This window comes from Seriola aureovittata, chromosome 5, assembly GCF_021018895.1.
Source record: "Seriola aureovittata isolate HTS-2021-v1 ecotype China chromosome 5, ASM2101889v1, whole genome shotgun sequence".
NCBI lineage: Eukaryota > Metazoa > Chordata > Actinopteri > Carangiformes > Carangidae > Seriola > Seriola aureovittata.
In genome coordinates, this window is record NC_079368.1 from 25,198,866 (window position 1) to 25,226,038 (window position 27,173).

General features: G+C 38.7%; 1 protein-coding gene and 1 long non-coding RNA gene across 3 annotated transcripts in view; both read left to right on the forward strand.

Annotated features, from left to right (window-relative positions):
- Positions 1–20,360, forward strand: part of ipo11 (importin 11) — a 114,910-nt gene extending 94,550 nt beyond the window's left edge. The window contains exons 30-31 of one of the 2 annotated variants that reach the window (XM_056376128.1): positions 15,194–15,214; positions 18,126–20,360. In XM_056376128.1, the coding sequence (XP_056232103.1) occupies positions 15,194–15,214; positions 18,126–18,290 (186 nt within the window). In that variant the 3' untranslated portion in view covers positions 18,291–20,360. The remainder of the gene's footprint in view (positions 1–15,193; positions 15,215–18,125) is intronic. The other variant, XM_056376129.1, reaches the window with a different exon arrangement.
- Positions 20,361–24,941: 4,581 nt separating this feature from the next.
- Positions 24,942–27,173, forward strand: part of LOC130168990 (uncharacterized) — a 49,320-nt gene continuing 47,088 nt past the window's right edge. The window contains exon 1 of the long non-coding RNA XR_008827765.1: positions 24,942–25,452. This is a non-coding gene — a long non-coding RNA (uncharacterized LOC130168990). The remainder of the gene's footprint in view (positions 25,453–27,173) is intronic.

Genomic DNA, 27,173 nt, shown 5'->3' on the forward strand with positions numbered 1-27,173 from the left:
CACAATGTATCAAAACTCAGTCTTTTGTTATTGTTTTCATGGAGAGACCCCAAGTGGCAGAAAATTACATATTGAGTGTTGAAACATAACTGTATCTGGAGGGTCATAACCACTGTTGAATGAATTTTACGGAAAGAAATTACAGCATCCACATAATAAAGAGAAAGGAAAAATCCAAATGTGAGTGTGGCAACTTTACTGGCGATGTGCAGCAAGTTCCATTCAGGTGAAGGGTACAGGAGCATGTCTAAGGCACTGAATGTCCCTCGATGTAGGCTACAATAAGGCCAGTCTTATTAAACCTAAAAAAAATATAGCAATGCCTAGAGCAAGCTCTCCTCAACTGAGTGTCCATGGGATAACGGCAATAGGGAGCAAGGTAACCCAGAGACCATACACAGCAGTACAATGCTTATTCTCTTGATTTAGTTGCAGTGTTTTTTCAACCATTTCACAGTGAAATGGAACTTTTTTCACCGCAGACATTTTGATTTGGAAAAGCACCTGTGTTATTAATAACATTAATGATGACTCAGTTTTATTAAACATCCCGGTAACTTGCAAGCCAGCATGCATCTCCATGCAACAAAATGGACCTCTCTGGAGTAGAAAGCAGCCATCATTAATGTTCTTAAATACTTTTCATGTCAAAGTGTCTGCCATGACAAGGCTCCATTAAAGGCTATGTGCACCTGTGGTAAACCTGCACAGGTGATTTTAATTAATTTGGCTGATTACGCCGCTCAGGCTCAGGCTCACTCATCATCTCTGTTGCACCTGTTAAGCTGGACAGGCACTGTCCTTTTGATCAATCTTGGAAAGTGTGTTAGCTCGGACTACATGTTTTAATCAACCTGCACATCCAGAACCTGCAATTTTATACTCACACTGTACAGATCAGTTGACCAACAACATCGTGGATGCTCACAGTGAACGGAAACACTAAACCCACCGTCAGTGTTGTCCACTGACAATTCCAATAATATTCATTAAGACAAGATGACCGCGTTTTCAGTGTTCACAAAAAGAGAGAAATGCAGCGTCAGTTTTATGTTCATTCGTTTATGAATAGAAAGTAAGAAGGAAAAAAAAAAAGAAAAATGTTGAAATGTTGATACTAATCTAATAACATTAAAACAAACTACAAGACAGCCAACCAAAATTTCTGACATGCTAGAAATCCAACCGCTTGTCTGAGAGCCATATCATTGATTTATTGGGTAATTAATTGGGGGTCATGACCCCCCTCAATCTGCACTTCAAACAACAACTAATTGAAATTCTGTCCGATTCTAAAATCAGTCGGGGTTAAAATAGTTTTTAATCTGTACAGTGTCTGCCTGGCTTTAGGGTGGGAAATATCATTCTTATATGTTCATGGAGTCTGGTTGCCTCATGTTATTCCAACATAGTTTGGCCCATTTTCAGCCTTAACAAGAGTCTAATCAGCCAGAATAAATGACAACATCTGTGAGGATGTTCAGGGCCTTTAAGGATTCTGAGATGACTGTTAGAGTATTCCTAATCATCTATCATTAGTGTTGCCATACTGATTAAACTGTTCCATGGTGGCATATTAACAAGACTGGAACCTGCTGTTATAAAGAGCAGCCAGATATTAAAACGTAGAGCATGCATCTCAGAGAATGCTAGAATCATTTTGTCCACTTACATCTGCAGTCATTACGCCTGTCATTGTGTTAATGTCACGTTTGAGTGGATCACATGATGACGCAGCCAAAAGTGTGTTTAGTATTTTCAACTGTCAGCTCTTTGGATTTATTGGGAGTTAATTAGTCTTCAAGTTCAAGTAATGAGGATAATCGATCTTTGGTCTGACAATTCACAGTTGTTAAATTGATCCTAATACATCATGATTACCAGTGTGAAGCTCATTCATTCTGCATGTGGCTCATTACAACCAATCTGTGATTTTGATTGTTTGCTGGGAGAGCTGAAAAATTAGTCTGATTTCACGCTGCTTCCTATTTATTCTCACCCTTAGTTCTGTTCACTCAGATTCAGGGCTTGTCAGACAGGTGAAAAAAATGCCAGACTTATTGGTCTCTGCTTGTGACAGGTGGATTTATTAATATAATAACAAAGCGTAAATAAAGTAATAAAGCATTAACCTGAATTGACAGAGCAAATGTTAATCTACAGTACAACAATCATTGGCATATTGCCGGCAGTTGAACAGTATTGTCTGATAAGGGATAATGAGCTGCAAGTGTAAGGCTGGCAGCTGCACAACAGATGCTGTTAAACCAGAAAGTCCGCAGAGAATGAGGTGTCCAGCACAATATAGCAAATTCCCACTGGATAGTTTGCAAAACTTTTGGCTCAACTTTTGAAAATTACTTTTCGCACTTCTGACAGTATCTGGTTGAGTGTCCGACGTTTTCAAACTTTTACTTTTTTCAAAAGTACAGAACTGCACTGCAAGCAATTGTGTCGCAAAGATCAAAACCACCAAGCAAAGTCATGATAATAAATCATTAAAATAATTTAGACTAACTTGATAAATCGCTAAATTTCTTTTTTTTTTACTTTTTTATTTTTTTATTAGTTTTTTGTGGAGGTAAAAAAGATCAGAGGTGTATTCTCCCTCTCTGAACAAAGGATGCTGCACAGTGGAAATGTCAAAGCAACAACATCCACAGTCTGATCTTTTTTAATATTGTTTCCTCTTCAAAATCTCATGCATAAAAGCAGCTACACTTATTTGTTCAGGATATTTCTCAGTCTGTGTCATGATTTGGCCAGATTCGGGCAAGCATATGAGACTTGCACATATTCTCTGTCTGACGTGAAGTGTTTGTTCACCAGCATTGTGGAATCGTCAATCCAGTGTATCTCTGACCTGAACGGGACCTCAAAAAGCTTACAGCTTCTGCACTAGCATTTTACCAGACCTGGTTCATGGAATTTTATACTTCTTGGAGAACAGTTTTACCAAAAGAGTTACTTGTGGAGAGATTTTCTCTTTGTACCTCTAACTAATGACTAAGCTGTTAAATTTATTTATAATTGACACATACAATAAGATTCTCTCTTGAAATGAGCTGGCAGAATAAGAAAGCAGATATCTCAGTGGTATTGTCAAAGAAAGAGAAGTCTGATCTTATTTCTTTTTCTGCAATAATTAATTTCTCTCTCTCTCTGTAAACAGTAAGAAAAATTATTTGACCTAAAAAAAAAAAAAAAAAAACTCCATAAATATGTTTTCTTATTTATTTGTTGTCACAGTTTAGTTTTATAAAAACTTTTCAAATCAGATAGAGCAAACCATACCGGTGTTACTGTGAGGAAAACGCATTGCAACCAGTTTCCAACCCATTGTTGGAGACCTGTAAACAAATGAAAGTTATGTTTACATAATGTATTGTATGCACTGTATCGTTTACATCTAACAAACATGTTGAATGCATTCGAGTGCCTTTGTCGGCTCATTGCAACGATTTTGGCCAACTGTCGATCAGTGGAATAGTGTGAAACTGGCTGAAGGGATGTTTATCATGTCATGCATGTTTTGCAGGAATTTTCTGTGTATATCACAGAGAAAACTCGTTAAACACTGCTCCAAGGTGCTACTAGTGGTCACAAACTCCACAGGATACCTTTGAGATTGAATGTCAAAGTCGTTTTTTCATCAAAATTCATGAAATGATTCATTCTTCTTTCCATGAGAATTCAGTGCCTTGAGACATCACTTTCTTGACCTCATCTGTAATTGAAGTGTGTTAGTCAAAATAAAGAGGGTGTTGCTGCTCTTCATCACACTATGTCTTTATGTCCCGTTGATTATTTTATTACTCAATATTAGTCTCAATATTGTTCGCCTAACAATATTAGTTAGGCAAACCCAAGACGCTCGGTTACATTATTATCTAATAACCACACAGACCAGCCAAGTAAAAAATGTCTGTCTGTAACAGACTGCATGACTGAGTGTCAACAGCATTTGTGGAGTTTGATTTTTTTTTTTTTTTTCTCCTGTGACCAAGCGACCAATTACATAATAATGTGGAATAGGTAAATGAACCATTTTAACCAATCATCTGGAAGAAGGAATGTCTGTAAATCTCCATCTATCTGTAAATGAGCATGACTGATTCTTACAGTGTCTGTTGTCCACAGCTGCTTCATACTGCTTGAAAAGCTTCTCCTTCAGTTCAAAATCGCTGCAGCCATTTAAGGCAGCAGGACGGATATGCTGATAAATCTGCACCCTCCACGTCAGAGCGCAGTGTCATCATGTGTGGCTGTCCACTGTGTTCACCTTTATTAAAACACGTGCCTCAAATCACACCCCGGCACCATTTATTGAATGACAACAGGCTGCTACAAAGTAAGCCCATACAATACTGCATACATCAGACTGGTCCATTATGACGCAGTATTCTATTCTGAGAACTGCTAATCAGTCCTGTGCGTCATTGCCGTATTCTCAACTTTTTAGCAAATGTAGCATTTCATCTTTTATTCTTGAAATCTATTACAGTGAAAATTATCATTTGTGTTTATGACGTAAGCTAGAATAGAAATAAAACTGAAATAGCGTCGGATTGATGTGGTCACATAATTGGCTTCATCAACATTTTAAATTAGTTAGGTGCTATGTGTTCATATAACGCCGCTCAGCACCATCCAGGCAACAATATGATTTTCTGGAGAAGCCTCTTGCCATTTGTTGGGCTGTTGTCGTCATGCGTCACTGGGATTGGCACAGCTGTTTCAGAGCAATGAGACCAGTGATGTGACTGTGAATTCATTAATCAGCACACCCGCCAAATTATGTTTTTTCCTCAGCCAGCCTTTTTTTCCTTTTTTTTATTTCTTTTTTTTTTTCAATTTTTGCTGCTGCACCAACATGAACCAAAATAGCAGGTGCCCTTGGAGATGCCCACACAGTCTCCCCGCCCAAGTCCTACCGCTTTGCACTTGTGTTGGCCTGTGTCAAAATAAATGAATATCTAACACATTAAATTTAGCTTGACTTGTATATTGTATATATTTGCAAACCTCAAAATCCCGAGTTATAAATTGAAGTGAATCAATTTAGCACAAATATAGTTGTCACAGTGTATCACAAATGTCAATTGTGTTGCAGACATCTGTTGATGTCATTAATAATAAATCTTGATTTCAAGTTTATATCACAATAACATACAAAGAATTGAGTTATTATGCTCTTCCTCTGTCTGAGCGCTCCCTTTTTTCCTCTGCATTCCCTCGTTATAACTATTATGTTTTTCAAAAGTTCCAAACTGCCCAAATCGCTGACTGCATTCTTCCACCCCTGAGTCCCATCTTACAAAAGCAGAAATTGGTCCTTGAGCGCCTGGCAGATGGCACAGCAGATTTCAGACAGGATGTTGCATTTCACTGTTTGACCCAGCTTGTCGCTCAAAGCCTCAGTTGCAAGAGTCACAGCCAATCTCTCAGCCAAGTGATTGATGCCAGAATGATTTATAGCCCTTTGTTTATTGACAGTCTATGACTATCCTTCAGGTTCTTACTCTGTAAGCTTTGTCCTCAAACTAATTTTAATGGCATTTGTGTAGATTTGAAGGGAACAAAAATAAAGAAGCTAACTTCATGTCCTGCATTCAATCACTATATAATTATTTAAAGAAAAACAGCTTTGAAGATCATTGAGCTGAAGACTCGGCACATTTACTTTACTCTATGTTGTCACACTGGTGCACATATTAATTTACAATCCCCCATAAACATAGGCATCTCCCCAGACTCATATTTTATTATTTACAGTATTGATGCGATTTGGTGCAGTTGACAATATCTGCCTCGATGAAAGTTTTTTATGCATTCCTTTTAAGGCATTAAAAGTGAAAAAAAACAAAAAAAAAACAGTTTAATAGTTTATCTAATACATTTCAGCACAAATACATTGTGCTTTTGGACTAACACTCTCCAGAAACTTAAGCTAACTACAGACCCTGGTCACTGATGCCAATGTGATGAAATCAGCTGTTCAGCTGTGTTTTACACCGAAAAGAAATTGAATTGTTAATGGAAAGATGTGTACAGAAAGAAACGTAAGGACATCTGCTCCAGACACTGCAAACTGAGGCAAAGAAATGTTAACCGTCAACTTGAGTAAAAACTCAGAGTTATTCTGTGTTGTTGTGAGGCAGAAAGGAGAGGCTCTAAAGGAAAGTGGTAAGTTTGGAAAATACGCCCGGGCAGTCACTGCTTGTAAACACAGCTGATGTCAGATGGGGAACGCCTCTAACTGGCAGCTTTTGACCAGTAGGTGCACTGAAAAACCACTTAAACATTCAAAGGGTAATAAACATTCACTTGACTTTGTATCAAAAATGCAGCTTCCTCTTTTTTTTTTTTCTACTGTCCATCACAACACCAATAATCACAACACTCACTGCTACACTTAAAGATATCTGGTTGGTACCATTCACTGTTATGACACACTACTAGAGGGTTCTAACATTTACGCCTTCTAGTATAATACTAATTAGGGTATTACAATTTGTGCTGCCTCATTTGGTGAGGAAATTACTGCAATCAAGTTTTAATCCCCCCTCTAAGTCGAGAGACCATGAACTAATGAAACCTAAGATAAGGAGAGTGAGGTGTGTGTTTGGGGGTTGTGGGGGTCTCTCTCTCTTCCGGTTCTTGCTCTTGTTTCTCTGACTGTTGCACTGACCTCTCCTGTCCTAAACTTGTTTTGAATTCCTATATCTTTCCCGATGGCTATTTAATATTGCTGTCTTTTTTCTCTATGGTTGATCAGCCTTTGTCCCTGAAAATAACGTTGATGAATGTACATGACCTTGAGCTCTCGGCTAACTGTTCTGTCTCACTCTGTTTGGTTTCTCTTCTATCTGGTCCGTGCAAGTTGTTATTTAGACCATGTCAACACTAATGTGAATAAATTTGAAATTGAAATACTCTACATCCACACTAGCATTTTCAATGTCTTGGAAAAGTGTGCTTTCGAACAAAGGAAATGTTGACAAATCTCTACTCATTGCTTTGTAGTGCTGCTATCATCTGCTGAAGAGCATGTTTGGGAAGATTGGGTGTTTTGACAAACATGGGTGGTTTTTCTGCTTCGTCTTATCAGGGTAAAGCTTTGCTCTGTTGCCTCCACCTGTGTGATTGCCTCTTCCATGTTTCAGCATGGCTAATCACAAATTATAGGTGTTGTCACTAACAAAGCGTTCTGGCTTTTTAAGGGTATTTTGTCTTTTTTTTTTAGTATAAAAAATTTGGATTTTGGTACTTCAAAACCTGTACTTGCAAGAAACTGGAAAAACCAGGGCCTTTCAAATCACTATTTTGTTCTTGTGCTGTCAACTGACAGCAGAAATACTGTCGTTGATAAAAGTCTGTATAGTCTGTCAGTTTTGCAGCTAAGCAAAAGTATTTCTGCCATGTTTGTTAAAGGTTGGCAGTAATACACAAACATTTTCTTCAATACTGGAATCCAGCATTTTCAAATGTATTTACTTTGGAGAGACGTGCTAATAAAGATCAGTGGTGGAAAAGGCTGGTGTAATTTGAGTGGAAGGACAAAACTACAATAAAAACAACACTAAATTAACACCAGCTTGACATCTTGTTTTTGCTGACCTCAAGTGCTTTAACATCTCACCTTGCTGCTGTGATGAAGGTGTGTTCTCCACTGTGTGTTGGTACACTGCGGCATTACTGTTGGTTGTGGTTACAGACGCAACAGAGCACACTTCTGACCACACCAGCAGTGATACTGCTTTTTGGTCAGAGGAGCAACACATTTTAAATGTTCAGCAGTGAAACAATGTTTTTTTTTTTATTTACTTATTTTTTATTATTAAAGTACTGCTCAAAGCCCTCCCAGATTGGAAAGTGTCCCATAGCCACATTTTACTTTAGTGAGATCATGGAGGTAGTTTTGTTACACAATGTGTATTTTCCCATTTTCTCATGTCCAACTTTCTGGACCACCGTCTTTGTTGATATATAATTGTGGCGATATGTACCCTAGAGCAGTGGTGGTTTTGCAGTTGTTACCTCCCATTCTTAAGGGTGTTTTTAGTGTGAACTTTGTGTCGGGGTAAGGCCTCTAGAACTACTCACTACCAACACCTCTCCCACTTAAAGGTCTTCCTCGTGTCCTCTGAGCTGACTCATTGAGCCATGAACCTAGACACAGTCATTAGAGATCCTGACTGAGGGGGTTTACATCAACACATTACTGTACAGCTAAAACACACATATATATCACTTTCTCTCACTTAAAAAAATCCATTTCACACAATTAGCTAAAAATGTCTGAGCGGCCAAATGAGTCTAAATTGCAATAATTTAAATGATCATTGAATGAGAAATGGCAATCTAAGTTATAAATGGGGCAATTAGAAGCCATGTAATCCAGTCATGAGGTTAATCGTGCTTATTGTAATTTAGATTAATTATAAAGGGAGATTCCACCAATTTCAGTTTACATGGCATGGTTTTCACAGCCTGTAAAAACAGTGCTTTGTCAGGTTTAAAGAAACGACCCCTGTGATGTCATTAGGCTTATCTCGGCCAGGCCTAGGGGACTGCGACAGAAACTTACGGATGAACATGGGTCAAATTGCTGAGGCCATTCCTAGCTAACAATTCATACAAGCAACTCCAGTTTTGTCATTATCCTTGACGAATTGGCCACATATCCTTGTATATAGCCCTAATAATTAATCATCTGAGAGTCTGAATTTTCCATTGTAAAAGTGAAGTTATGTTTGAACATCTGCACCTGGTTGGTTTTTCTGTGATCTCTCCTTTATATTTAAAATACAATGAAAATAGAAAAGGCAAATAGATATAGATATGCGTCTGTATGTACAAGTATGTAGGTGTCCTTCAATCCGGGCAGTGTATGTGGGGACACCAGTAGATAGCTGATATCTGCGTGAGTTGGAGTGGGAGAAGCCTTAGGTAATAGGATTAATGTCAGACTCGGATGCTCATAAAGGCCCATTCCCACCAGGCCAGTGTAGCTCTGCCAACACATACACACATGCAGAGAGACTTCAACTCTCATGCGTAATACCCATTGGCTACAGTCTCACATATGCTTCCCTAAATTCTGGCATACATGCATACGAACAATCCCTCGTATCCCTTATTCTTCAACATGTATAATCAAAGACGGTCATGCCTCTAGAGTTCTCCTCCACCTCAAATGTTGGCAAGGCTGGCAATATGCTGCATTTCTACTGTCAACAAATCCCATGAATAGAGCAAAACCAACAATGCATTAGTCAGTCCTCTCAGTATTTCCCAACTTCCTCAGCCTGTCTCTGGCACTCACCGCCAAGCCCGTTGGTTCCTACTGAATTGTTACTCAAACAGGAGTAAACAGTGCATTTGCTGGGGACCATTTTTCAGCCCTGAATTTGATCTGCTACTGAGACGGTGTTTGTGGCATCGACTCAAAATTAACGACCAGCGGTGCCCACGTTCACGGGAATAAAGGAACAAGTCACACAGTGCAACAATGAGGCACAATTACTTGTTTTTAATCATTTTTGGAAAATGGAGGTGTCTGGCACAGAATAAGCTGTATCAGACTTTGGCAGCACCTCATTGTTGCTTTTGGTCTTTTTGTTGGATTTGTTAATTACAAAAACAGACTAGCATTGGACTTATTCTTTAAACCATATGTTTGATGAAATGTGTTTGATAACATCTTTTTTATGTTTTGGAGCAACAAACCTTTTACTGTATTTGTCTTTTGTTTGTTTGTTTGTTGGTTGGTTTGTTTGTTTGTTTGTTTGTTTGTTTGTTTGTTGTATCTTGATCCACACTATCACCTGTTTGCGTCCAGGCTGTGTTCTTATCCAGCCAGTTGGCACCAACAGGCTTATTTCACAGACAAAGGGACGTACTTAGTTTGCAAGTAAATCTTGAGTAGAGTGTAAATTCCACATTACTGGCATGGAGTTATGAAGCTGTGGAGCCTCACATCAGTTGAGTGCATGACAACACTGGTCATAGAAAAAAATGCTAACACCAAAAATGTTAGCCTACACCAGGGCAATCTTAGTAATGACAATACAAATGAATAAAGTTTATTTTTTATTTTAATAGGCAATTTACTTCAGGTAAAAGCGCATAAAACTTTTATCGCCATGGGCGCACAGCATCATCATCATTATCATTGTCATAAGCACAGTTTTCTCTTCTCAGCACATGTCGCCTACTTCTACATTCTGTCTCTGCTCTTTTTTCCCCCTCTTCATCTGCTCACTAGTCAACTACCAAACCCCTTCCCCTTTCTTCACATCTCATCTCTCTCTCTCTTTCCATTCTGCCTCTCATTTATCTTCTACTCTCTCTGAGGCATGAAGACCATTGCTTCTTTATCAGTGAGCCGCAGCAGGGGGCATGTCACTCTCCCTCTATCCTTTCCTCTCATCATCCTCACTCCATTTCTCTTTTTACTCAATCCTGGATTGGTTTTGTCTTTCCTATCCCTGCATTTTTGCCTTGACAGGAATATCTGGTTGACTGTGCTCCCTATCTTTATGCAGATTGCTTTTGTACTTTCAATTCATCCCTTGGTGGGTTTTTTTTTTTTTTTTTTTCCCTCTCCCTTGTTTTCACTCCACTTACAAGATTCTTGTAGCTATAGTTCTTCACACTCCTTTCTTCTTTTCATTGCACATCTACTCCCATCTTGCCACACCTGGGTGAAGTGTGTCAGTACCTGCTGCCAACAGGATTTACAGTAGAAATATATATACTCTTGCTTCTTAAAAAGACATATAGTTATATTTAAGAGAAGAGTGTGCAGACTATTATTGATTGAAATCATTGACGCCCCTGTTGTCTGTGTTGCACCTCCGAGGAATGGGATAAATTATGCATCCGTTCTTATTTGTGGTGAGTGCTATGATGTAATTGCCAGCATTTCTCCTCCCACTTTTTTTTAGGTGGGCAGGGCCTCTGAGAATTCAGAATTGTAAAACATTTATCATTGGCAATGGCATGGCAATGTATGCTCCAGAAACGGAAATAATACTAAACAAACAGGTGCAACCACACAACTGCTGCATTTTAATGACAGTAAAGTGTTGCAGTGAGGAAAACTCAAACAGTGTATGAAATTATTCTTGCACTTACCTGCCTTTCAACCTAGAAAAAAGTATGAAGTAAAGATGGTGTAGTTGTAGGCGTGTACACCATGCTGGGCACCACATTAACCTTTCAACAGATGTCTGATATAAAGTAAAATAATAAGATCCACCTGCTGCCCCAGGAGAGGAGCAGGAGAAAAGTACAGCCTGACCCAATATCTCTTCTGTGTGAAATGACACTGGAGAAATGGCTGTGAAGACACTATGGTAACCATGGTATCCATGTGTGACAGCAGCAGGTTTTATAGGTCTCAATGTCATTCAATTAGGCTATTGATTAACTGATTTGTGCATGAGTGAGTCCAGTCCGCCATTTACAAGACATTAACTGAAATCCTGGACACCAGTAATCTGGCTCTTTGAAACATCACTGACCACTGAACATTTGACAGGTGCTTTGTATGTGTATAGAATGGGTTTAGTAAGAAGTAACACAACAACAAGTATATAAATGAAATGATTAACAATACTTCATTTATGACTTAATTTATGTTTCCACCAACTTGCACAGTGTTTTGTTTTTGTATGTTTTGTTTCGACAGACAGAAAGGTTAACATTAACAACAGAGACATGAAGGCTATGATTAAAGTAGGCAACTGCCGAAATGCTGCGAGAAGAGAAATGCTTGCATAGTTGTTTTACGCAGATAACAGAAAAACAGAAGTGAGCATTAATCAATTGTCAATCATCATTTGGCTGGACGACGAGACGAGGGCGGCACACCACTGTAAATCATACGGAGTGAACTTAATGTTAACTGTGGCTCTGCACTTCAATGGATCCTTAAATAATAGCTTTTCTCAATCATAACACATCACACTAGTTTGCTGTTTGCACACTGTTTTTGGTCACCTTTGTTTTTATTATTTCTCCCACTCATTCATGTAACATTACAGTAGCCTCTCCATTCCAGTTGTAATATCAAACATGTTCATATGTCCTTCAACACTAGGCAGTCCTCTATAGCAGCTCTTTATTCAACCTAACCCATTATTTTAGTTTTTCTATTTGTTTTATTTTTTTTTTTAAATTAAGTAATAAAACAGTGTAGCATTAGCACTTGAAAGTGTCCTAATTTTTCACTGTGGTTTGGTTGCAGCTCCCCCATGGCGCTGCACTGGATAGACAGAGTCACAATATCTTACACACAGGGTTGCAGAAAATGTAGTCAAAGACTGCTAGGACATGGTTAACACGGTGCCACAAGTTGTGAAAATATTAAACGTAATGTAGACACCTCCTGCTTATTCAGTTTAAATGTTGATAAATAGCATTTATGAGCTCTGACCAGATTTATTTCTTACTCGCTTTGTCATTAGCTTGTTTTTCTGTTGATTTTGTGAGACAGTGCCACAATGATAAAATAAAGATTTGATGTATCTACCAGCATGGCGCTGCAGCTTGGGGATGACATTTAAAACGCAATTATATTGCTGGGCTATTTCTTCCTTATCCCATTGTCTGACAGTAGAAACAAATATATTGAGATCGACTATATTGTGAACAGAGAGCAGAAGGGGACTTAAAGAAGGTTTAACAGGTTGAGTAACCAGCTGTGTCTATATAGCTGCTCAGACACAGTCGGGGCTGTATAGCAGCAAAGTTATGTAGACAACCGTCTGTCGTCTCTAACTTTCTCTGTGGTCACTCATTTCAAATATTAACATTAAGGTAATAGTAAATAGCAATTTGAATATCACAAAAATGCGCAATTCAATTATGGAAGTATTTTTTGAGTCGTATTTTTCACCTTTCAGATAGATTAAACTGATTATGCTGATGTTATATTGAAATCCACAAAAAAAATGCTTCTTGCATTTCTTACGAACGCTTGGATTTGTTGTCCCTCACATCATTAAAACCTGTACAGAGAGTCACTTGTGGACAATATGATCCTTTGAGAGCAGCTTGCAGGTCGAGTCAGCGATGCTGAAGGCGACTGGCTGGCGAGGCCTGCAGATGATGTGTCATAAATTAGCTGATGAAATTAACATCTGCCTGCAGTGTAATCCACTGAACACAATACAGTTCTTGGTTTACACTTCAATACATCATACACTCCCACAGCTCATTACATCACACTGAAGTGATTGCATGTGCTCTCACACTCGCAAACTCGTGTACTGTATTTGTGTGTTTGGAGTCAGACATGAGGCACCATGGGATATGAGATAAGAGCTGGAAAAGTACAGGTTGTTGCATCATGAACTTCAGTTAGCAATTGCCTGCCTGACTGAGTTTCCTCTAATGTCCTCTGCTACAGTGCAAACATGCTTTTCTGCTTAATAGAGCAGCCTGTTGCGGTGAAAGAATGACTGTGAGAGGAATGAAGTGAGGAGGAGAGAGGAGTGGAAATTAAAAAAAAAAAAAGTGTGAGAGATCAGAAAGTTAAAAAAAAAAATTCTTAATATGCCTACTCGTGTTAATTCTGTAAGTTGATTACCAGTGAATTTGTAGCTGCTGATTAATCCCAGAGAAACAGTAGTGGCATGTGCCTGGTTTTGAATACCCCTGTTTGCCTTTGTGGGCCTGTCACTCAGACAACTTAGAGCTATAAACATATGTTAGTTGCCGGTGCACCTGTGTGCATGTGCTTTTGCGTGTGTGTATGTGTGCGTGCGCTGTAGTGGGAGATGCTTAAAAAACCTGACAACGGCCAATTTTGAACAGCTCTGATGGCGCCATTGGAACTCTTCACTTTGTTTGCTTTGGAAAAGGGCAGCAGTAGTCTGGGGATCACGATAGAGATGAGGGCTTCCACAGGCCCTGTCAGTGCATGTCTCTCTTCATTCCTCTCTGTCTGCTCTCATGTTGCCCACTCCTCTCTGTCCTCCTCCTCTGTGGTCCTGAACAATGAGGTACAGCTGTGATTGCCAGCTCTCTCTGCGTCCCACGTCATCCTCTTTGCCTCATTAGCTTTCTTTATGGTGTTCTCTACTACAACGTCATCGTGCCTCTTCCTGGTAAAGACAATGCTCCTTTCTCCTGTTACATTTGTGTTTTGTTTGTGTTCCACTTTCTTAACTCTCCTTCTCGTGTTTCTCCTCTGCCTTCTTCTTGCCTCGCATCTCCTTTATTTCTCCTCCTCCTCTTCTCATCTATGTCTCTATTTCTTTCCCCAGGGATGTCGGTGCATCATACTTATTGATCTTACTGATAGCTTCACTCTTATATCTGTTTTAATTAGTCTCAGCACGGCAGGTGTCCTCGGCATATTGTTCTTTATCTCAGCACTCTTTTGTCGGCTATGTAAAACATTTAACTTGTAAGCTCATGTTTACTCATAACACCCTGTTTACATCCCGCTTTTTCCCTCAATTTCACTGTGTATTCATCTGTTACATCTTAACCTGTTCAATTTACACTACTTCTTCCAACACTCTTAGAGGTGCTCACTCATGCACACGCTTTTTTTTTTTTTAATCTCCGAGTTATATAGTTTGTTCCTATGGCATTGTGTAGAAGGTAATTCAGTCCATATGCAATGCACAGTGCCTTTGATGCACTGTTGCAGATTTTGCAGACTCTACCTACAGACTTCTGTTTGCCTGTAATCCTGTAGAACCAGAATTAACTTCTAATATTCATTGGGATTTATGCAGACGTGTATCCTCTTATGTTTCCACATTAAAGAGAATAATAGTCATTAAAAATGCTTACAAAGGCCTTGATATTTGAGTCAAAGCACACACACACACACACACACACTAGAGTTGCTTATGCTATGTAAAGCAATAGAGGCTACAATCTTATACACACACACACATTTACACAGCTCCGGCAGGTTCTTGTGCTGAAGGTAATTATGCAGGTTACATGACAGCTTTTCCATTAAGCCACTCTCCAACAGCCACTCTTCAATAGTTTGATTGCACTGTAATGACAAAGAACTAATTAGCATGACAAGTATTCTTTCCAGTGATTGGCTAGAGACCAAGAGTTGTCATTACAATACTGTGCTTCTCAAAGGACACAAAAAAATTTTATCCTTTCTCCTTTCTCTTCCTTTTTTTTTTTGTCTCTGGTGGTTTGTCAGGCTCTTCTGAGGCCTGTGCGAGTAAGTGTGCACAATCTTGCCCAAATGTCAAGTTTTTGTGTGTTACGTGATAATGTGTTTGTGTAGTTGAGTATGCTGAACTGCTTTGAAATGGTTTGGACGAGGAGAGTCAAGTAACATCACATAATAACTATAATTAATCTTTGGGGAAATCAAACAAGGTTCACAAACACACGAACAAATACACACACCTACACAAATCTATTCAGATTCAAATTCATAAAAGAATTTTTACATCATACTATTAAAAACATCATGTAATTATCTTTTTAACACAATAAATTATTTGAAAAAGTTGACCACATTGTACATAGGAGAGTTTTTATCGTGGAATGGTGTTTGCAAAACTTTTATGCCTCTGTAATTGATTTGCAGGCTTTCAAACTTTCCTGTGCTGTTGTGGTTGCCTCTGCTCTTGCTCAACTCCACAGAAAATAAATGACGGTGTGCTTGCTCTGAGAAATGTGTCGGTTCTAGTCAGACATCCAACTTTTTCTTGCTTGTTTACTCTGTTGTCAAGGATTATTTTCCCAGCGTTGCACTTAGTGTAAAATGAATGGCAGCGGCTGTATGTACTGAGTCATTGTCTCCAGCGCAGGTGTTCTGTCAGAGGTATACGTCAAATATGGTAACGTGTCTGAGTTGGTTTTTTCCTTCCCTTTTTTGTCAAAAGTGACTCTAAAGCATATCTACTTGTCTACCAAGCCAAATTTCACTCTTCCACCCTTGATAGCACCTTGCACCTTGAAGCCCATATCAATAACTAACATAACTGGGGCTGAATTTTTCCATATACGCAATATCAATCGTTTTTACGGTCACTTACAACCCATAGCACTTCTGTTCTCCTTCGCTCTTTAGTCACATCACGCATTGATTACTGTAACTCTATCCTCTCTGGTCTTCCTCACAAACTCCTTCACAAACTTCATCTGGTTCAGAATGCAGCAGCCAGAATCATTACCAGAACCCCTTCAATAGAACATATTACTCCTTTCCTCCAGCAACTGCACTGGCTCCCTGTTAAACATCGTATTGATTTCAAGATTCTGCTTCTCACTTTTAAGTCACTTCAGAACCTAGCACCTCTGTATCTCTCTGATCTACTCCATATTTGCACACCTGCCCATACTCTTAGATCTTCCTCTTCTATTAATCTCACTGCACCTCCTGTCCACCTGACTACCGTGGGGTTTAGAGTCTTGAGCCGTATTGTCCCTCGACTAGAATTTACTCCCTCAAGACATCCATAATATTGACTCTCTTCCTATCTTCAAATACCAGCTCAAAACACACCTTTTCAAACTTGCTTATACTGTTTGACTCAAACACTTGCGTTCAATACAACCGTATTTATTCATTTGTGTTGTATTTTTGCCTTGCACTTGCTATTTTATCTTTTAGTGTGTGTGTTGTAAGGGGTCCTTTAGTTTCTTGAAAAGCACCATAAATAAAAACACTATAAATAAAATGTAGTATTATTATTTATTATCACCTTTAATATTATTATTAAAGCAGTGTGAGGATGTTACTGGTGAATCAGCTACTTTTGCAGGTACATTGCATTGTCACCCTTAGCAGGAATTAACAGTATAATTAGTTATCAAGCAGTCTAATTATATTAATTATATATTATATTAATTATATAATAAAGTATATTTTTTAAAATGAAGGTAACTGGAGTTTACAGCCTTTACTGTTAAAGAAATGTCTTTATTGTTGCTCAGATAGTCAGAGAGTGCCTCTGTATGGACATGGCTTTATCTATTTGTTCCTGTCATATACTTAATGTACAGGGCTTAGGGTTTATCTCGATATTCAGTGTTTTTACTGTGCAATAACAAGAACCCTGCACCATGGGAAAGCAATATGTAGCTTTGCTCCAGATTAAAGGTAGATTTCAAACAATCTATATATATATATATATATATATTATATATATATATCTTAAGGCTTTGCATATTTCTAGACCATGAGGTAAGCAGATACACTACAAAAAGGGCTTCCTTACCATCACAGCAAACCAAAGATGGCAGTTTTGAAGTCAGTTTAGGTCGAGTTACATGTACACCCTCTTCAAAAGAAAGTCATTAATTGAGCATGACATTAGAAAGTAATCCACCCAAAAAACTGAAGTCATGTAAGTATCTGCTCTCCCTCATCTTAGTTGACCTAACATTCTGTGCATTGCATAACTGGGCTGAATGTTTAGAATCACCTAAGGGGATCACTCGTTGAACAAACTCAACTTGACAGGAGGGCAGAGTTTACAGAAAAAAGGTGTGTAAGATTGAGAGCCGTCTCTTCAGTTGTAATGCAAAGTGTTAGATTTGGGAAAGGCTAGGCGTAGTATCCAGACTGTGAAGTAAAGAGAACACATTCAGGCTACTGCAACATACAAAATAAAACCTGGACTATCCACAGAACAATAATGTGAAAGGCCAAACTACACTTGAATCCCTCCATCTTTTCCACTGTGAGTGAGCTTGAGCAGAATGAGAAAGAAGGAAATCCCCAAATCCAGATTTGCTACAACAGCGCAGGCATATCCAAGAACAATCAAACTTTTATTTGCTGCTAAAATATTCAGCCACTGTGCATTTACTCAGGGGAGGACACAGAGAAGGAAATGATGCCTGCATGAGATTTGCAGCATTTATTCAAGAAATTCTGTGAAATGTATTTTATTTAGACCGTTGACAAAAAGCCTTGACTTATTTCATTCGGAACTCGGTGTGCGATACCACCAATGACAGGAAATTTCAAGGTGGTTGAATACTGTATAACAGTGTCTAACAGTGCATGAGAAACTATGAGCAGCTCATTTTCTGTCAGTAAATTTAATATCTTTGTAAACCATGTTCTTTTTCTCACAAAGTTGACTTCCTGTATTTCTTTTGTTCCTCTGCAGTTGGCCCTGGAGGACCCGGTGCACAGCGTTTCCCTCCAGCAGTTTGTCTATGAGAAGCTGAAGGCGCAGCAGGCCCTGATGGGAGACCAAGGCTTCGGGGTCCTGATGGAGACTGTGGACACAGAGCTCGTCAGGCAGCTCCAGGAGTTCCTACAAGGCCTCTGAATCACATCTACAATCCTTCACTACCTTACACAAGCGTCTTTGCCTAATGCTACCCTCTCCCCCCATTTTTTGAAGATGTACTGGAAAGGCTAACAATCTGCCCGACGTGTGGATCAAAACCTTCCCAGCCTCTACCCGTGCTATGCCTTATCTATATTCAGACCTAGCCTTGTCGACTGTCCTCAGCTACCACCCCTTGTCCCTTTCTATAGTACCTGGATTCCTTTACATCCCTTTTTATCAAGATGGGGTTTATGTGAGTGCTTAAAAATGTCAGTGTACTTTCACATTTTTAAAATGCCCACATAAAACATCACCACACTAGAGCTTCCACTCAACTCATTTCTTCTAGTTTCTTCTCTTTCTGTGGTTTTAATGTGGAATGGGTAGAAAATCGGAGGGATAGTATAAAAGTTGGGGGGGTTGAGGAGTATATAGCAAAAATCATCTGCAGGTGCCAGAGCAGGAGCCTCGGACAATTTTCTATGGAAAAACGTACAGATTGTAGCAGACCGCATTTCATTGGCTTTGTACCTGTACTCTGCACAATGACAAAGTTGATTCTAATCTAAACGTGGATAAAACCAACCTGAAGGACCTAAAGCAGTGTTTACACAATCTATTCTTAAAAGGAAAAAAAAAAAAGAGAAATGTAATTTTGTATGTATGTAAAGTATGGATGATATTCTGCATGATGAAATTTTACTTTTTATTTTGTTTTTACGTTGTGTTACTTTTTCTTCCATTTAAAAAAAAAAAAATACTAAAAAGTTTTGTCATAACCAGAGGTCAAGTTGAAATAACTACTGAGAGAACCCAAGAGTGTTTTTCTTTCTTTTTGAGTTGGGTTAGAGGGAATGTTTCTTGACCATAGAATGGATAATTTTTAAATGGTGATTTGTAAGAGTGCTGAACCACATTTTTATGTATATACATACTGCTGCTAACTGATGGTGTGTCGGAGCACTTTAATAACCAAAAACTGTTTCACATTTTTTCATCTTTTCTTCAATGGTACATCTTCACACATCATCATACTTAAACACAGTCATAGAAGGCCTTGGAGCAGTGCAGCGGGATTGTGCAGTTTAGGCTGTAGTTGCATTAAGACCCTCATCTTGAGTTGTTGCCATTTTTCATGTCTCAGTGCTACCTTACGGAAAAAACTCACTGCAAACATAACATGCTATTAGGTTGTGTCCACACACATTTGATGATTTTTGACTTGTGGCTGTTAAAAAGTCACCTTGTGAGCCACTGTGACTTTCTTCTGAGTCACTCTTAGAGAAAGTTGTGTGTAGCTGTACTGCTGCCCTGCCGTTGTTTCTGATTTGACCAGTTTTTGATGACTTTATAGTGGTAGAAATTAAGCTTTGATATTTTTGATTTGACAGAAGAACCAGTTCTCCTCGTAGGTTTCCTCAGAACAATTGATTATTTGGAAGTTTTGCAAACATATTATGCAGAAAGGTAATAAATTACTGCATATTGGCACTTAAGTTCTTTAATAGTTGAAAGAATACCTTTATACAAGCGGCATGTGGATCTTTTTCATGCAGAATCTGAATATGGTCGAAACGAATTGTTTGCTCTAATTTGAAACATGTATAAAGAAAAAATGTGATTTACTTTGCATCTAAAATGATGGTTTGAAGAATAAAAAAAGAGAAGTTAGCATACACCCTGCCTTTATAATCAATTCTTCTGGAATTTATGGATTAACGTGGTTTATTAGGTTGGTCACCTCCCTGGGAAGGAGATAATCCTGACACTAGCTCCTTTGACACTGTGATAGAGTTGAGTAGCAGTCAGAATTACAGCCTTATGCTTTCAGCCTTACCTATCATTGAAACTAAAAAGATCTTTCTTACTATTATGTTAATTTCTTAACTAGTTTGACAGTAGAAGATTTCTGTACTCGTATTCTGTTAATGACGGCAATTATGAAGTTTTGAACTGAACAGGCAGTAGAGGGATATTTTTTGGTTATAAGTTTGGTTCTGTTTTGATGGGAAATAATCCTTGTTGCTTTTTCCAAAGCCTTCAATAAAATGCAGTAATAAGGCAAAATGTTAGTCTGTGTATTTCTGTTACTGATTTGATTTTAAGATGCATGAGACCGAAAACACCGATCCTACTGAGTCCTTCATATTGTTTCTGAAAGTATAGTATTTGCTGCCCAGTTCTTTAGAGTGTGTTTACTTAAAGCAGATCGGACCATCATGGCACTGACACAAACCTCAAGACTTGAAGACAGACTGTTACCCTGGACACTGCATCACTGACAACCTAAATGCTGATAGCAGGAGAAAGGGGGCATGTCAGCAGTAACATGCATGCTCTGTACTTGATCTGCATGCTATGACCTAGTGACCTCAGAAAAAGAGGAATGATTACGATGATGATTATCTAACAGGAACATAGGATAGGAAAAGTGGTCCGGGAGTAAGGGAGCTAAATGAATTGGGAAACAGTAAGGCTGTACTACAATGGTACTTTTAGCAAAATGGTAACATCAGCATTACTAACACACAGATGTTTAGCAGGTATAGTGTACAGCTGAGTGATTACCTGTAGGGGACATTCATTAGATTAATGTGCACTCAATGCCAATAGGACACATTATGTGGGCACCATGACCGGGCAGACCAACCAACACTGCCATTCTTGAAGCCATGGTACTGGCATGGCAAATGACTGAAGAAACAAAATGCTATGTGTATGTGACAAGTGCTGGCTGAGGGGAGATTCCTGGTTGAATATCATCTATAGTACCATCACATTGTTCTGTCTGTCTTTTAGAAATAATACCACTAAGAGCGTCATGCTACTTTCTTGGTAATCTGATAATCGGTGTTCTTTTCAGCAGAGATGGTCAGCATTTATTCAAGATATTTCCTTTACTAATACCATAAGCAGCTCATGAATGTTACATAGCACAAATCAGTGTATTATCCCACAAAAGATGACCATATATTATCTGACGGATAGATAAAAAGCAGTATTACTTTTTTCCATACATTGTTTTGCCTTAGGGAGAATTCTGCAAATGCTGTAGCAGTCAGCAAATGTTGCAGTAATAAACACGTGGGAGAGTTTTCTAATTGTATGTAGCTGTTGAACCAGCAGTGCTGCTCAGTAACTCCAGGCTCCCCAAAGCACATAAATCTAGTACGCTTTTACACAGGCTGACAACTTCTCCCATAAGTTTTCCTAGAAACCTCTTTTTTTTTTGCCAAAGGCCAAGAAAAATAAAGGCAGCAGTGGCCACCATCGACCCATTTGTCTGAAGTGCTCGAGTATAAATGTTCTTCTGGCAACTGGTCACTTCAGTGGCTTATAGAGTGCAAAGAGACAATTTAACATTCTACAACCATCTTCACTTCTCGCTCTGCTTTTTCAATTAATCAATGGCACTCTGGCGGCCATTCATCTTTACTCTCCCACTCTACCTGTACTCTACCTGTGTAATCCTTTGGAGAATGGTAAGACTATTGGAGGGGCTTTGTGTTAATTATCCTGTGGAATGGATGACAGAGGAGAGCGGGAGGATTAGTTTTAATCTATAACTTGCGTTCTTCATTGGATTAGTTACCCATTTCAAAGATTGTCATTACAAAGCAGTGTGTCCCTCTCTCTAAAACTTTGGGTAATTGTTTATTTTTCTTTTTAGGTACCTACATTTATGGGGGATATACAGTGTACAGTATGATGCTGACAGTATACTTTTTTGCCCTTATAGTAAATCAATAACCTTACACAATTACAGCTTTACAAGTAGCAAGGATTAAATAATATTTTTTTTCTAAATGTTGGCTGTCCCACAACAACAACAACAATATGTTACAATTCGTGAGGAAAACAAAGCCAACTGTGTTCAAGCAATAAGAGTTCAGTATTTCTTGATTGTTTTCACTCTGTATCTGCTGTATTTGATAATCATCTTCAAATCTGGAACTAATGATTAAGTATTGATTAATCTGAGATTTCCTCTCACCTTTTTGCCTATAAAATGTCTATAAAATATAGTGAAAACATCCTTTGCTTTTGAGCCAATGCAGTTGACTTGTACCCAAATACTGGTGATAACTCTACAGACTGAACTTCAATCCACTGTTTGAGGTTTTCTTTGCTAGTTGTTTGGATCCTGTTTGTCCTTCCATGTTGAACAAGTGTAGATGTGCAGTTCTGCTCACAGATGCCTGCTGTGACATCCACGTCAATGTCTGTCTCCTCATTTCACCCACACATTAATAAAACATCAGACATCTCTCAAAGTCACAGAAATCTTTTCATTGCGTCTTTGAGCCTAAAGCAGGTCATCTGCACGCTTTAGGAATACTTTGAATCTGTCCTTCCTTTCCTCTGCTTTGACAGTTACCTGTCATTCTGATTGTGTGCAGGCTGTTGTGGCAGAAAAATATCAGTGACAGTGTGTGTGTGACTGCCTATTTGTCTCTTTGTATTGACTCTGATTAGAAGTGGCGGTTTTTGTCTGCCTGTGGAAGCCTGTAATTAAAAGCCGAGGCTCCAAGCATGTGTGATCATTATGTGGCCTAACTGCAAACCTTTCAAGTAGGTGTTATGGGTACCATGGGTATTCAAGCTTGAATGTCCCTGTGTGAACCCGAATGTGTGCGTAACATCTTTCTGATGTTCGTCACGAAGGAGTGTTACAGTAATGTGAGAGGTCCACAGATTAAAGTGTCACACTTTAGTCCACTGATTAATGAGCTTCATAGGGTAAATGAGACACTTGTATGGAAGCAACCAACAATGGCTTTTAAACGCCTTTATCCATTCTCTCTCTATTCAGATAACACTGACAGATTACCACATGCTGTGCATAAATAGCACCATGTGGAGTGTGTGTGTTTAACTTTGACTGATGAAATGATATCTTGATTAATAATTAGTCGATGGACAAAATACACACACACATATACAGTATATATATATATATGTATATATGTGTGTGTGTGTGTGTGTGTGTGTATATATATAAGTGGAATGTACATTTTGACATTTTTTTTTTACATTTTAAAAACTAAACATTTCATTGATTGAAAAAATAATCATCAGATGTTTATCTATATCTGCATTTACGACTGTAAAATTTAAGTCTTTGAGTTCTTTGGAAAGCATTTGATACTCATCAAAATGTCTAACCGAGCCCGTAAGTGCTTTCATAAATCACCATCATTACAAGTGAAAAAATGCTGTCATAGAACTTGCTCTTTTTGCAGCAGAATGTCAGCATAATGAAATAAACAAAATATCTGATGAAAAGTAAAACTAATGCTTGATCAGAGAGTACAACAAAAATAAAATGTCATATTCTGTCGAAGAGCAGAGACAGGAGCAGAGAAAATTGATTTATTGCCTGAATATTCATCTCATCTCAGAGTATTGCAGTATTTATTATGTGCTGCAGACTGTCAGGAGTGCAGCAAATACTAATCAGACAGGTGTTCCTCTGGTAATAATGTAGTCTGGTTCTGTCTCTTGTGTTCCCCCTGCTTATATAGTGCTGACTAATAGTTGCAACTCAATCGGATTATTGCCACACTTTTATCACTACAGTGCCAGATATCTCAGGATATGACGCAACACTTCTTGGGGTGATGCCAAGCTGGATATCAACCCCTTTGAAAATCAACTAAAATATGTCTGTAGCATGAAAAGTATCAAAAACAGGTCAAATATCAAAAGTAACTTGGACATGCTTGGATAGATGTTTTGTGTTATTTTCTTATTCTGTTATCAAATATTTCTTGATCTAAAACAGGAAATGGCTAATTCTAGACTTTTTTTAGGGAAAGATTTTGTGTGGCTGCTTGCAGTGAGATGTTTGGCTAATATTTTTGAATAAACTGGTTTTAAAATTTTGCAGTCCTCTGTCCTACAGTGTCCTAAAGGTATATTTTCTTATTTAATTATGACTGACTTCAAGGCCTTGCAGGTTAAAATATATTTCTGTCAAGAGTTGTGTGTTCTGGGGACATATGTAAAGGTTTCCCTGCCACTAGACATTGGTGATCTATGGAAGTGACGAATGTATTGATCATGTGTGAGTACTGAGGGTGCTTGTGACCTATGGGATTTCCTATTTCCATCTGACTGCTGATGCCTTTAAACATTTGTTCTTTTGTTCTGCTGCACAGTATGCCAAGTTTTGTTTTTTTTCTCTTTCAAACTAAGTTGCTTGTTCCTGATTGTTTTTGATTTCCTAAGGAGATCTCTGTTTTGAGCACAATGGTCTTCTTTTATCCTAATGTGAAACTGTGATGCTCTGTAATGAGTCCTGTTGCACACATTTCACTGGATTAGATTATATATTGACAAAGTAGTCAGTCTTCATCAGTCCTGGCATGTCTTCATCCTATCAGCTGACTTTAAAAGGTGTTTCACACACTAATAAAGCTGCTGCAATTAATGCTAAAATAGGAAAATGTCAGTAATAAGTCGTCAAGGTGGACGGGTGAATCCGGTAGTGTAGAAACCATCCATCTATTTAATATTTTAATAATTTCTTTGAAATGTGTGTCATCATACATTAGTCAACACCCCAGTAGTAATGACGAACAGTGAAATAATGATCAATTTCCGTGTTGCGCTTCACTTGCTAAGTAGGAAGTAAACATGGCGGCCTAGAGGCCCACCCAATCACACACGATGAATGAATACCGGTCAATAACTATATTTCAATGTTGTTTAGATTATGTGACTGTTGTAATTCAAACATTTAATTGCTTTTGGGTCATGTATCACTTGATGATAATTCTGTTTCTGAATGGCAACGGCAACATTTTGTAAAAGGACCTCAACTCCCCTCCGCCACTCCGCGTGCAGCAGAGCCCGTCAAGCTAGCTGCTTTTAGCTAGCCTCCAGTGTAAATAACGGCCAAACAGACCATCTTCATTAAGTCTGTCACAACAATGCCGTGGGGAAGAGAAAAAGTTCAAAGTCAGCCGTCGCTTTCAAAGCGGCACCGTGACGCGGGCTATCATCAGTGTACGGTTAAGTAACTGATGTGAATGGTAATTCAGCCCCAAATCAACCTGCAGCATACTTTCTCCTGTGGTGGACTTCATAGAGTCTACGGACATAAAGTTAACCCCCAATGACTCATTTCCAAAGATGAATGGTGTCCTTCCCGCAGGTAAGTCATTACATTTATTTGTTGCCTGCTTTAGCTCATATTGTGTATATGGGTGCACATTTTATGGTGTTGTTTCTGCGACTCTGTAGCTGTGTGAATGTGGTTATCTGGCCGCTGTGCCAGGTTTGTTGTACTCTTGTGCCTGCGGTTGCCTGGTTGTTTTTTATTTACTGCATCTGTTTTGTTTAATTCCGATACTGCTGCAGAGTGCCAAGCCTTGTTGCCATGCCCTCCATCATGTGGTGATAGTTGCCTGATTTCGTACCTTAGCTTCTTGGAGCAAGGCCCACCTGATTTTCTATGTGATAACCGCAATATGAGCTGTTGCTATCTGGAGTAAACTGGCCTGGATGTGTATGATTAGTGGAGTGCCCATTTAAAGACACTGCCAGTTGTTGTAGGAGTGAGGATCAAGGATACACTGTCTCAAACAGTGAAGTGTAATATTCAGTTGATGCTAATTTGATTAAAACATTAGTTATGGATGAAGCCTCTGCAACCTTAATTTCCTTATGCAGACTATCCTTTACTGGATGCCTGTCGCCACTATCTTTTATGTATGGCCCTGTGTTAAAAATTTAGGAACTAAAAGTAAAGCGAGGGTTTTATTTGTTGAGTAACTTCATACAAAATACAGCAAACAGGAAAAAACAAACAAACTCAAATCGATATTTGGTGTGTGCACCATTTGCCTTGAAAATGGCATCAGTTCTCCTCTAGGTACACCAGTGTAAAGTTTTTCAAGGTACTTGGTAGGTAGGTTGTTACAAGCATTTTGGAGAACTTGCCACAATTCTGTGGATCTAGGCTGTCTCAGTGTTTTCTATCTCTTCAGACTGACTCTATGCTGTTGAGATCAGGGCTCTGTGGGGACCATACCATCTGTTGCATGACTCCTTGTTATTATTGTTACTGAGGATAGTGTGTTTGGGATTGTTGTAATGCTGCAGAATGAAGCTGGGACTGATCAGATGCGTCCCTGATGGTATTGCCTGATGGATAAGAATTTGAACACCTACTCTTCCTCAAACTTTTGCAGATGAAAAGCAAAGCAAAGATGGTGTTCATTAAAAGATATTTAGCTGATGCATTCATCTAAAATGACTTAGAAGAAAGAAAAGAAAATACATTCAAATTGAATGTGAGCAAAGGCTAGATATCAAAAACTGGATGTGCATCTTCTTCATACAAACAACTAAAATCATGTTTAGAGTGCAGTTAAAGAGATGACGTTACCACTGGCCCCAAGGCTCATGCTCACTGACGTCAAAGATGGAGAAACTGACCATTATAGTCTCTGCTGTAGGGTTAAATCAGTTGTTCTGTACATGGGAAATTGAATGGACGAGTGCTTCCCTTGAGTAAAATTCATTTAAATTCCTTTTCCCAAAAATAGATGTTTCAGAATGTCAGTGTTATCATATTGTCCCTGACATGATAGTGTAAACGGATGGAATTCCGGAAGAGAAATAATCCTAAAGTCAATCTGGACTAATCCCCTGAAATGTCTGGAAAGGAATCAGTGATAAGCGGTAGCCATAAAGGAAAGTAGATAAGGGCCCTGTATCTAAAAAGACTGACACAGCCTCTTATCAGTGGTATTATAAAACTAAAATGTCCTCTTATCAGTTATTCACTGTTTAATGGCACTCAGTGCAGTGCAAGGTGAAAAAAGAGGGAAAATAATGCACAGAGAAGATAGAGCAGCCCTGTTCCTGCAT